Below are 13,508 nucleotides of genomic sequence, written 5' to 3' on the forward strand. Positions count from 1 at the left end.
TACGCGGTACCCCCCGCTGGGCGGGGTGAACCGGAGGCTTCGCGGTCTTATGCCTGCATGTAGAGTCCTTCTCGCGAATCTGCCTGCGAGGGTCAAAACTGTGCTTGGAGAACGGTCTCCTTCGCGAGAAATCCTTGGACCGCCGGTCCGGGGAAATCGTATCTCTGCTTTACGGGGTACGAAAACCCAATCGCCATCGGGTGACCTACTCCTCCTGTGTTTTCTTCTTGGAGAACAGGAGCGCTTCCTGCTGTATCTGGACCGCGATCTTGAACGGGAACGCCTGCTCCTGGACCGCTCCCTCCGACGTCGATGTTTCCTCCTGGCTTCTTCACCCGACGAGAAAGACTCCTCTGAAGAGCCCGACGTCACTGCACTTACCGTACAGCGGGCGGGAGCGGGGACCGCGGGGGACTTCGCGACTCGTTGCGTACCCGAGGTAGAAGGTTGCAGGAATTCTTCAGGAACTTCCGTGAGCGGGGTTGGGAAATAGGTTTGGCGCCCAACACTAGGGAACCAGGAATCCAGGCCCTCTTCCATTCGCATAGGGGACCTACCCGGTGTCTTAGGAAGCTTCCACCCGAAGGCATCACTCCCTGCAGAACCTAACTTACCCTGGTTGTCACCGCCTGCCGAAGAACCTGAAACACAGGCCCATGAAGGGGGCGAAGACACAGAAACAACGTTACTACCCCACAAGGGGTCATCGGAGGAAACGTGCCCCCCAAGCACAAGGGCCGAGTCTCCAGAGCACCCTGACACAGCACTACCGGGCTCCTCACTAGCCCGAGAAGGTCCCGCAATCCCCATTGCACATTCACCAGATTCCTGGGGAAGAACGCTCGGTTCTTTCCCCACGATGGACTTACCTCGGCCCCTACTCTGGGTAGGAGAAGGCGAGACAGAAGCCCCGTCGGACCGTTCACTGGGCGACGGTAGCGGCGAAGAAACACTAGCCTTCCTGGGTGAACGTTTCGACGATTTTCTCTTCTTCGTGCCGTAACGCACCCACTGGATATCACTCCAACCAACACACTCGGGGCACGTATCCGATGACGAACAAACTTTGCCCCTACAGGAAGAGCAAAGGGAGTGAGGGTCCACTTCAGGTTTGGAGAGGAACGCTCCACACGATTTACCGGCTCTAGGCCCAGGACAACGGCAGATTTGCTCCATAACGCACAAACACAAGACACAGGAACGCAGGGAATCAAGGAATACACTGGGAAGCACAAGGGCGGAAAGTGAACACACAGGAACACAAGGGATAAGTACAAGTTACCACGCGGTAAACACGTGGGACACACGCGGTGCACACAAAGGGTCGAGAGAGAACGAGAGCGACGTGATGACACGTCGCGACCAGAGAACTTACAGGCGTTATCGACCCAAGCGGACCTCGACCTAGGGCAAAGCCTACCCTCGGGGCACATTCTCTAATGCCGAGGTAGGCCTTCATAGAAAATGGGTTTTAGGGTATCCTACACAAAACTCTGGTCGGTAGAGAGGAGATTATAGGTAACTCCTAAGAAAGTAGTTCGAGGTAAGTATTCGTGTTGGAACAAATTAAAATTTATTATATCATATTACATAGTTTATATACCATAAAGTGTCTTAACTTAAATGGCAATTTATTTTATAATCTGTTGAAGTGGGTAGGTCCTCCCATCCACCTGCAGCACCTACAGTAACTATCCTGTTAGCGATTAAACAGCAGTTGCAGTTTGGGATTACGTACCTTTTATTTTAAAACAAGAAAGTTTGGTTCTTTGCATTGAAGCAAATAAGACTAGTAGTTTTAGGTAGGCAACCCTGCAATGGGAAAAGGAACATTTTGCTCAGTTGTTGACAGCACCGCAGATATACACAAGTTAAAGGCAGTTACCTGTTGCGGACTTGTGGATAGTGGCACAAGTATAATACTGTACTACTAGGGAGGGATCTTTTGTCCATCAGGCAAAGGACTAGTGCTGTAGGTATTCACAGACCATAAATATTTCCCTAAGCACTTACCCTTTATGAGCAGAATCCATGTGAAACTTCCTGGCAGCAAGATTGTAAAAGGATACACCACAAGACATACATGGGAAAACTTGCTTTGGAGTAACTGACGGGTGAGTCAAGACGTGATTATCGCGATTCACCTAAAAAGATAAAAAACAGTAGAATAAGAATGAACATGTCCCAATATAACACTATAATAAATATGCATACATTTGTCTTATACCAATCTAAAAATCAAGGGAGTACCAGAGTATTATCATTATCAATAACATAACATTTTAAAAGTAATCTGTATTTCTCCGATCTATACAAACCGGAGTCCTTTAAATAGAGATATATTTTCATCGTGAGCTGGAACAGCTTTTAAAATCGTCAACAAGGTAGTTAACGACAGGTAAGAGCGCGGTTGAAAAGCCCTGCCTCTCCAACTATTGGAATTTCAGCACTTTATACCTTCAGCTCAGGACTGAGAGAGGTGGCTGAAGTGGGAAGTTTGACTGAAGGACTCAAATTTGTATAGCTAGGAGAAAGTTTAATTTGGATGTAATTTGGATTTTTCCTAATAATACAAACCTATAGTGCTTTACACAGAAGATAACAGCACAAGCTGACATACAGCTATAAAACTTTTAAAAGAGGTGTCAACAACCATTCCAGTTGTTACCAATGGTAGCAGGGGGAAGTACTACCCCCCACCCCATTCAATCATACCTTCTTCACTTTAGTCACAGACAGGACTTTGCCTAGGGTTTAAGTGATGGCAGGTAAAGTATGTAAAAAGTACTATAGGTTTGTATTGTTATGAAAAATACAAATTACTTCCAAATTTATCATTTGTTCCTAGACAAATTATAGACCTGAAATTCTTTACAGAGACGACTCACTCTTTGGTGGGAGGAAGTCCCTTCAATTGGCTGAACCTTTTTGACCCAGAATAGCAACATCCAACCATGATAATGCAAAAGATGACTACCCTGACACTTGGTAAACCAGTGGCCTGTAATACCAGCAGGTTGACAGCTCGTCCAAAAGTAACTATGAGAGTAAGAATGTATCTATGATTGTCATAGACTATGTAGTATATATAATCAACAGGTCTGTGAATATAGACACAGAGACCAGACATCCTAACTCCCCTTCATAAGGGGATTAAGGGTGCAACGATGAAAATACAACCAACTTCGAGGGAGTTATAGCTGACAGGGTCTTCGGATGCTAAGCCACTAGAGAGGGGAAGATGAAGAAAAGAAATGCCAGTGATTCCTTTTACATTCATCCTAGACTAACACCATAACCTCTTCCCTCAAACAACTAATAGTCGTGTGAGTAGCCAAGGTAGCTAAACCACTGGTTATGCAGCTACCACAAGGCCTTTCAAAAATGTACCCAAGGACTTGTGTGTTGTGAGCTCTGGGTCGCACACCTAGCTGTCGAGGAGGGGAACAATTAATGTTATGGTCAATGACCTGTCTAATCCACAAGATGGTGTTCCTCATCACCCTATTCTTGACTCTACCAGAGCTAATAAACAGATGCTTGATCTGTTGGCGAGCTTCTTAATTCAAATTCTGGAAGGAACTGAACCTAGGATAAAAAACTGCTGGATTCAGAGTCTTAGCAATGATCTCAGGGATGAAGAAGAACGTATAACTTGTCCCCATCCCCATGAATGGGCGACATCATAGAGACCATGCAACTTGCTAACCCTCTTAGGAAACACCAAAGCAAGAAGAAAGACTATTTTCAGTGTTAGATCACGGTCTTAAGCCCAATGTAACCGCTCATAAGGTGCTCCTTTCTGGGAACGAAGAATTTGAACAACATTACACGGAGGTGGTGTCACTTTCAACTGAGGACAAGCCTATTCAAAACTCCACATGAGCATGGACAGCTCTACCGAAGAGGAAATAATTATCCCTTTCAGTCTAAAGACTTGGCTCAAGGCTGAGCAATAACCTTTTACCGCTGAGACAACAGAGTTTTTCCATTAGAGATAATGTAAAAATTTGGAAATTAGGGGTATAGTGGCTCCTAGCTGAGAGACCCCTTCCACAGCCCCAACAGCAAAAGATCCCATACTTTGGTAGACTGAGGTCAAAGACCTCCTGAGGTAACTAGACATCTGTTTTGTCACTGGTTGCGAAAACCTCTCTTGGTGAGATTATGGATAACCTCCAGACATGAAGTTGTAGGGATCACAATGCCTGATGGTAAAAATAAACCTGGGCATGTGCAAATTATGAGGTATGAAGTTGAACCCTAACAAAACTCAAAGTATGATTAAAAGTAGGTTGAGGACAGTGGCTCCTCTACATCCAGATCTCAGTACTGTATTAATGTTTCTTTAACTCTATGACTCTTAAAATTTTAGGGGTGAGTCTTGATAGCAAATTCACTTTTGAGAAACACATTCGGTCAGTCAATTTTTCAAATGCACAAAAAATTGGCATATTGAAAAAGTCTTGCAAGATTTTCGGTGATCAATCTATTCTGAAGAAGTGTTCTAATTCCTTCATTTTACCTTATTTAGAGTATTGTTCTCCTGTCTGGTTTTCAGCTGTTGAATTTCATCTTAATTTATTGAACAAGATTTTGCAGTCTATTAGATTTCGTATACCTCCTAATCTAGATCAGAAATATGTTATTTTCCTTAGTAAAATAAATTTTTGAATATACTTACCCGATGATCATGTAGCTGTCAACTCTGTTGCCCGACAGAAATCTAAGGTCGGGATACGCCAGCGATCGCTATACAGGTGGGGGTGTACACAACAGCGCCATCTGTCGAGTAGGTACTCAGGTACTTCTTGTCAACAAGAACTCAATTTTCTCCTCGGTCCACTGGTTCTCTATGGGGAGGAAGGGAGGGTCCTTAAATTCATGATCATCGGGTAAGTATATTCAAAAATTTATTTTACTAAGGAAAATAACATTTTTCAATATTAATCTTACCCGATGATCATGTAGCTGATTCACACCCAGGGGGGTGGGTGGAGACCAGCATACATGTTAACATTAGAAGCTAAGTATCCCGTATTTCATTTTAGCAGTTATTCAAAATAACAAACATAAAATAAATAAGTACCTGGTAAGGAAGTCGACTTGAACCATTACTCTGCCTTTTTAAGTACGTCTTCCTTACTGAGCCTAGCGATCCTCTTAGGATGCTGAGCGACTCCTAGGTGCTGAAGTATGAAGGGCTGCAACCCATACTAAAGGACCTCATCACAACCTCTAATCTAGGCGCTTCTCAAGAAAGAATTTGACCACCCGCCAAATCAACCAGGATGCGGAAGGCTTCTTAGCCTTCCGTACAACCCAATAAAACAACAATAAAAAGCATTTCAAGAGAAAGATTAAAAAAAAAAAAGGTTATGGGATTATGGGAATGTAGTGGTTGAGCCCTCACCTACTACTGCACTCGCTGCTACGAATGGTCCCAGGGTGTAGCAGTTCTCGTAAAGAGACTGGACATCTTTGAGGTAAAATGATGCGAACACTGACTTGCTTCTCCAATAGGTTGCATCCATAACACTCTGCAGAGAACGGTTCTGTTTGAAGGCCACTGAAGTAGCGACAGCCCTAACTTCATGTGTCCTTACCTTCAGCAAAACAAGGTCTTCTTCCTTCAGATGAGAATGGGCCTCTCTAATCAAAAGCCTGATGTAATAAGAAACTGCGTTCTTAGACATCGGTAAAGCAGGTTTCTTGATAGAACACCATAAAGCTTCTGATTGTCCTCGTAATGGCTTTGTACATACATACATACACATACATATACCAAAGGCACTTCCCCCAATTTTGGGGGGTTGCCGACAACAACAAGAAACAAAACAAAAAGGGGACCTCTACTCTCTACGTTCCTCCAGCCTAACCAGGGACTCAGCCGAGTTCAGCTGGTACTGCTAGGGTGCCACAGCCCAACCTCCCACATTTCCACCACAGATGAAGCTTCATACTGCTGAGTCCCCTACTGCTGCTACCTCCGCGGTCATCTAAGGCACCGGAGGAAGCAGCAGGGCCTACCGGAACTGCGTCACAATCGCTCGCCATTCATTCCTATTTCTAGCACGCTCTCTTGCCTCTCTCACATCTATCCTCCTATCACCCAGAGCTTTCTTCACACCATCCATCCACCCAAACCTTGGCCTTCCTCTTGTACTTCTCCCATCAACTCTTGCATTCATCACCTTCTTTAGCAGACAGCCATTTTCCATTCTCTCAACATGGCCAAACCACCTCAACACATTCATATCCACTCTAGCCGCTAACTCATTTCTTACACCCGTTCTCACCCTCACCACTTCGTTCCTAACCCTATCTACTCGAGATACACCAGCCATACTCCTCAGACACTTCATCTCAAACACATTCAATTTCTGTCTCTCCATCACTTTCATTCCCCACAACTCCGATCCATACATCACAGATGGTACAATCACTTTCTCATATAGAACTCTCTTTACATTCATGCCCAATCCTCTATTTTTTACTACTCCCTTAACTGCCCCCAACACTTTGCAACCTTCATTCACTCTCTGACGTACATCTGCTTCCACTCCACCATTTGCTGCAACAACAGACCCCAAGTACTTGAACTGATCCACCTCCTCAAGTAACTCTCCATTCAACATGACATTCAACCTTGCACCACCTTCCCTTCTCGTACATCTCATAACCTTACTCTTACCCACATTAACTCTCAACTTCCTTCTCTCACACACCCTTCCAAATTCTGTCACTAGTCGGTCAAGCTTCTCTTCTGTGTCTGCTACCAGTACACTATCATCCGCAAACAACAACTGATTTACCTCCCATTCATGATCATTCTCGCCTAACAGTTTTAATCCTCGTCCAAGCACTCTAGCATTCACCTCTCTCACCACTCCATCAACATACAAGTTAAACAACCAGGGCGACATCACACATCCCTGTCTCAGCCCCACTCTCACCGGAAACCAATCGCTCACCTCCTTTCCTATTCTAACACATGCTTTACTACCTGTGTAGAAACTTTTCACTGCTTGCAACAACCTTCCACCAACTCCATATAACCTCATCACATTCCACATTGCTTCCCTATCAACTCTATCATATGCTTTCTCCAGATCCATAAACGCAACATACACCTCCTTACCTTTTGCTAAATATTTCTCGCATATCTGCCTAACTGTAAAAATCTGATTCATACAACCCCTACCTCTTCTAAAACCACCCTGTACTTCCAAGATTGCATTCTCTGTTTTATCCTTAATCCTATTAATCAGTATTCTACCATACACTTTTCCAACTACACTCAACAAACTAATACCTCTTGAATTACAACATTCATGCACATCTCCCTTACCCTTATATAGTGGTACAATACATGCACAGACCCAATCTACTGGTACCATTGACAACACAAAACACACATTAAACAATCTCACCAACCATTCAAGTACAGTCACACCCCCTTCCTTCAACATCTCAGCTTTCACACCATCCATACCCGATGCTTTTCCAACTCTCGTTTCATCTAGTGCTCTCCTCACTTCCTCTATTGTAATCTCTCTCTCATTCTCATCTCCCATCACTGGCACCTCAACGCCTGGAACCGCAATTATATCTGCCTCCCTATCATCCTCAACATTCAGCAAACTTTCAAAATATTCCGCCCACCTTTTCCTTGCCTCCTCTCCTTTTAACAACCTTCCATTTCCATCTTTCACTGTCTCTTCAATTCTTGCGCCGGCCTTCCTTACTCTCTTCACTTCTTTCCAAAACTTCTTCTTATTCTCTTCATATGACTGACCCAGTCCCTGACCCCACCTCAGGTCAGCTGCCCTCTTTGCCTCACGTACCTTGCGCTTTACTTCCACCTTTTGCTCTCTATATTTTTCATACTTCTCTATACTATTACTCTGCAGCCATTCTTCAAAAGCCCTCTTTTTCTCTTCCACTTTTACCTTCACTCCTTCATTCCACCATTCACTGCCCTTCCTCATGCTGCCTCCAACAACCTTCTTGCCACATACATCACTTGCAATCCCAACAAAATTTTCTTTTGCTAACTTCCACTCCTCCTCTAAATTACCAGTTTCTCTTACTCTCACCTCGTCATATGCCATTTTCAACCTTTCCTGATATTTACTTTTTACCCCCGGTTTTATTAGCTCTTCAACCCTCACTAGCTCCCTTTTACATCCACCTACTCTATTCCCCCACTCTTTTGCTACAACTAATTTTCCTTCCACCAAAAAATGATCAGACATACCGTTAGCCATACCCCTAAACACGTGCACGTCTTTCAATCTTCCAAACATTCTTTTAGTTATCAACACATAATCCATTAATGCCCTTTCTACTACTCTTCCATTTGCCACTCTTACCCATGTATACTTATTTTTATCTTTCTTTTTAAAAAAGCTAGCACTTATTACCATCTCTTGTTCAACACACATATCTACCAGTCTCTCACCACTCTCATTTTCACCTGGTACGCCATATTTCCCAATAACACCTTCTACCTCTCCAGCACCCACTCTAGCATTTAAGTCACCCATAACAACTACATAATTCCTTCTACCCAGTCCTTCTACACACCTAGTTAATTCATTCCAGAACTCATTCCGCTCTTCTTCACTTTTCTCACTACCTGGCCCATACGCACTGACAAACGCCCAACATTCCCTACCCAACCTAACCCTTACCCACATTAACCTAGATGATATCTCCTTCCATTCCACTACTTTACCTGTAATCCATTCACTCAACAATAAAGCCACACCCTCTCTCGCTCTTCCCCTTTCAATCCCAGACACTCTACCAGACATTTCACCAAACATCACTTCACCCTTTCCTTTCATCTTTGTCTCACACAAGGCCAATACATCCATCCTTCTACTTCTAAACATACTTCCTATCTCACATCTTTTACTCTCTATCGTACTACATCCACGCACATTCAAACACCCCAAATCTAGAGTGCGGGGAGCAGTCACTCTCCCCCCAGCTCCATCTCTTTGTTGCTGTCTCACAGGATACTTTTACAGGAGAGGGGGTTCCCAGCCCCCTCGTCCCGTCCCTTTTAGTCGCCTCTTACGACACGCAGGGATAACGTTGGCGCTATTCTAATTGTTTTATGCCCCCGCGGCCACAGGGGGCTTTGTACGTCTTAAATAGTACTTAAGAGCTCTTACTGGGCAAAGTACTCTCTCTAGTTCGTTCCCCACCAAGTTGGACAGGCTTGGGATCTCGAACGACTTGGGCCAAGGACGAGAAGGAAGCTCGTTTTTAGCTAAAAAACCAAGCTGCAAGGAACATGTAGCCGTTTCAGATGTAAAACCTATGTTCCTGCTGAAGGCGTGAATCTCACTGACTCTTTTAGCTGTTGCTAAGCAAACGAGGAAAAGAGTCTTTAATGTGAGATCCTTAAAAGAGGCTGATTGAAGCGGTTCGAACCTTGCTGACATCAGGAACCTTAAAACCACGTCTAGGTTCCAGCCTGGTGTGGTCAACCGACGCTCCTTTGAGGTCTCAAAAGACTTAAGGAGGTCCTGTAGATCTTTGTTGGTGGAAAGATCTAAGCCTCTGTGGCGGAAGACCGCTGCCAACATGCTTCTGTAACCTTTGATCGTAGGAGCTGATAGGGATCTTACATTCCTTAGATGTAAAAGGAAGTCAGCTATCTGCGTTACAGAGGTACTGGTTGAGGAAACTGCATTCGCCTTGCACCAGCTTCGGAAGACTTCCCATTTTGACTGATAGACTTTGAGAGTGGATGTCCTCCTTGCTCTGGCAATCGCTCTGGCTGCCTCCTTTGAAAAGCCTCTAGCTCTTGAGAGTCTTTCGATAGTCTGAAGGCAGTCAGACGAAGAGCGTGGAGGCTTGGGTGTACCTTCTTTACGTGCGGCTGACGCAGAAGGTCCACTCTTAGAGGAAGAGTCCTGGGAACGTCCACTAGCCATTGCAGTACCTCGGTGAACCATTCTCTCGCGGGCCAGAGGGGAGCAACCAACGTCAACCCTGTCCCTTCGTGAGAGGCGAACTTCTGTAGTACCCTGTTGACAATCTTGAACGGAGGGAACGCATACAGGTCTAGATGGGACCAATCCAGAAGAAAGGCATCCACGTGAACTGCTGCTGGGTCTGGAATCGGAGAACAATACATCGGGAGCCTCTTGGTCATCGAGGTAGCGAATAGATCTATGGTGGGCTGACCCCACAGGGCCCATAGTCTGCTGCAAACATTCTTGTGAAGGGTCCACTCTGTGGGGATGACCTGACCCTTCCGGCTGAGGCGATCTGCCATGACATTCATGTCGCCCTGAATGAACCTCGTTACCAGCGAAATCTTTCGATCTTTTGACCAAATGAGGAGGTCCCTTGCGATCTCGAACAACTTCCTCGAATGAGTCCCTCCTTGCTTGGAGATGTACGCCAAGCCTGTGGTGTTGTCGGAGTTCACCTCCACCACCTTGCTTAGATGGAGGGACTTAAAGTTTATCAAGGCCAGATGAACTGCCAAAAGCTCCTTGCAGTTGATGTGAAGTCTTCTTTGCTCCTGATTCCACGTGCCCGAGCATTCCTGTCCGTCCAGTGTCGCACCCCAGCCCGTGTCCGATGCGTCCGAGAAGAGACGGTGGTCGGGGGTCTGAACAGCCAATGGTAGACCTTCCTTGAGAAGAATGCTGTTCTTCCACCACGTCAGTGTAGACCTCATCTCTTCGGAAATAGGCACTGAGACCGCCTCTAGCGTCATGTCCTTTCTCCAGTGAGCAGCTAGATGATACTGAAGGGGGCGGAGGTGGAGTCTCCCTAACTCGATGAACTGGGCCAGCGATGAAAGTGTCCCTGTTAGACTCATCCACTGCCTGACTGAACATCGGTTCCTTCTCAGCATGCTCTGGATGCATTCTAGGGCTTGACTGATCCTTGGGGTCGACGGAAAAGCCCGAAAAGCTCGACTCTGAATCTCCATACCTAGATAGACAATGGTTTGGGAAGGGACGAGTTGGGACTTCTCTATATTGACCAGGAGACCCAATTCCTTGGTCAGATCCATAGTCCATCTGAGATTCTCCAGACAGCGACGACTTGACGGAGCTCTTAAAAGCAAGTCGTCCAAATAGAGGGAGGCTCTGATGTCTGCCAAGTGAAGGAATTTGGCAATATTCCTCATCAGTTTGGTAAACACAAGAGGTGCCGTGCTTAGGCCAAAGCACAGGGCTTGGAACTGGTACACGACCTTTCCAAAGACGAACCTTAGGAAAGGTTGGGAGTCTGGATGGACGGGGACATGAAAGTATGCGTCTTTCAGGTCTAACGAGACCATCCAGTCTTCCTTCCTGACCGCTGCTAGGACCGACTTCGTCGTCTCCATTGTGAACGTCTGCTTGGTGACAAAAGCATTGAGAGCACTGACGTCCAGCACCGGTCTCCAACCTCCTGTCTTCTTCGCTACCAGGAAGAGACGGTTGTAGAAGCCCGGGGATTGATGGTCCCGGACTATGACTACCGCTCCCTTTTGTAGCAAGAGCGACACCTCTTGTTGCAACGCTAGCCTCTTGTCCTTCTCCTTGTAGTTGGGAGAGAGGTTGATGGGAGACGTTGCTAGAGGGGGACTGCGGCAGAACGGAATCCTGTACCCCTCCCTTAGCAACTTCACAGACTGAGCGTCTGCACCTCTGCTCTCCCAAGCTTGCCAGAAGTTCTTGAGCCTGGCTCCCACTGCTGTCTGGAGAGGTAGGCAGTCAGATTCTGCCTTTTGAGGACTTGGAACCCTTCTTCGATTTGCCACGGTGACTGTCGGCACGGGTACCTCCTCTGCTGGAGGTTCTGCCACGAAAGGGCGGGATGAACCTAGACGCTGGTGTGTCCATCCTAGGTCTAGGCACGGAAGGTAAAGCTTTAGCCTTACGTGCGGAGGACGCCACCAGGTCATGGGTATCCTTCTGGATCAACGAGGCAGCCATCCCCTTGATCAGCTCTTCCGGAAAGAGACACTTGGAGAGCGGAGCAAACAACAACTCCGACTTCTGGCAAGGAGTGATCCCAGCCGACAAGAAGGAGCAAAGATGTTCTCTCTTCTTAAGCACTCCCGACACGTACGAAGCCGCAAGCTCACCAGACCCATCCCGAATGGCTTTGTCCATGCTAGACATGATAAGCATGGCAGAGTCCTTATCCGAAGGGGAAGTCTTTCTGCTTAACGCTCCCAAACACCAATCGAGGAAGTTGAAGATCTCAAAAGCACGAAAGACTCCCTTCAACAGATGATCCATGTCAGAAAAGGACCAGCAAATCTTAGATCGTCTCATAGCCAGCCTGCAGGGAGAGTCAACCAGACTTGAGAAGTCGCCCTGGGAGGCAGGAACTCCCAAGCCGGGTTCCTCTCCCGTGGCATACCAGACGCTAGATTTGGAAGCAAGCTTGGTAGGCGGAAAGATGAAAGCAGTCTTTCCCAGCTGCTTCTTGGACTGCAACCACTCTCCCATAACCCTCAAAGCTCTCTTGGATGAGCGTGCGAGTACAAGTTTGGTGAAGGAAGGAGCTGCTGACTGCATGCCCAGAGCAAACTCGGAGGGAGGAGAGCGAGGGGTTGCAGACACAAACTGTTCCGGATACAAGTCCCTGAACAAGGCAAGGACTTTCCGAAAGTCTAAGGAGGGAGGCGTAGACTTGGGTTCTTCTAAGTCGGAGTGCGGATCGTCCAAATGCGCAGCTTCGTCATCAGATACTCCATCATCCGAAAGCTGAGGAGGAAGTGGCAAAGGTGGAGCAGAAAGCTGAACGGCTGAATCCGGCAGCACGGGTGCATGCGTAGCTGCTGCTGATCCAACATCATGCCGCTGCTGGTCAGTCTGCGAGCTGGCAACAACAAAAGCAGAGTGCTGGTGCGTGGGAGGGACTGCCGTGGGTTGCGGAGCATGCCGCATTGTGTCAAAACACGGCAGCTCGACAGCACCTTCCCACTGCTGATGCGGTAGCTCACGCATGTCAACAGAGGGTGCAGCATGAACATGCGTCTGGCAGGGAGGACTGCGCATCGGTGGTGGAGTTCTCACAGGTGGAGTGTGGGAGCAGGCAGCCGCAGTATCTACTGAGCGCACAACCGTGGCAGGTTGTAGGTTAACTGGTGCAGTGTCAACCTTCTCAGCACGATACTCCTGCATAAAGGAAGCAAGCTGAGACTGCATAGTCTGCAGCATGGACCACTTAGGATCTACCGTGGTTGGTGCGGCAACAGACGGAGTAGTTGCCTGCTGCGGAACCACTCTACCTCTCTTGGGAGGTGTGCAGTCTTCGGAAGACTGCGGCGAGTCCGAACTGACCCAGTGGCTACACCTGGGCCGTTGGACTCGCTCGGAAGGGACCTTACGCTTGAGAGGTCGTGAGACCTTGGTCCAACGTTTCTTCCTCGAAACTTCTTCCACAGACGAGGAATGATAGGGCTCATTCGTCTGTTTGTGGATGGGACGATCTCTGACAGATACGTCCGCAACCACTGAGGGTACATCCGT

At 47.0% G+C, this 13,508-nt stretch overlaps 1 protein-coding gene across 1 annotated transcript in view; it reads right to left on the bottom strand.

The window, feature by feature from the left end:
- Positions 1–13,508, bottom strand: part of LOC137620796 (uncharacterized) — a 148,213-nt gene that overhangs the window by 59,655 nt on the left and 75,050 nt on the right. Inside the window, exon 5 of the mRNA XM_068351235.1 lies at positions 2,014–2,144. Coding sequence (XP_068207336.1) covers positions 2,014–2,144 — 131 coding nt within the window. The remainder of the gene's footprint in view (positions 1–2,013; positions 2,145–13,508) is intronic.

The sequence above is a fragment of the Palaemon carinicauda genome, chromosome 27 (genome assembly GCF_036898095.1).
Source record: "Palaemon carinicauda isolate YSFRI2023 chromosome 27, ASM3689809v2, whole genome shotgun sequence".
Taxonomy (NCBI): domain Eukaryota; kingdom Metazoa; phylum Arthropoda; class Malacostraca; order Decapoda; family Palaemonidae; genus Palaemon; species Palaemon carinicauda.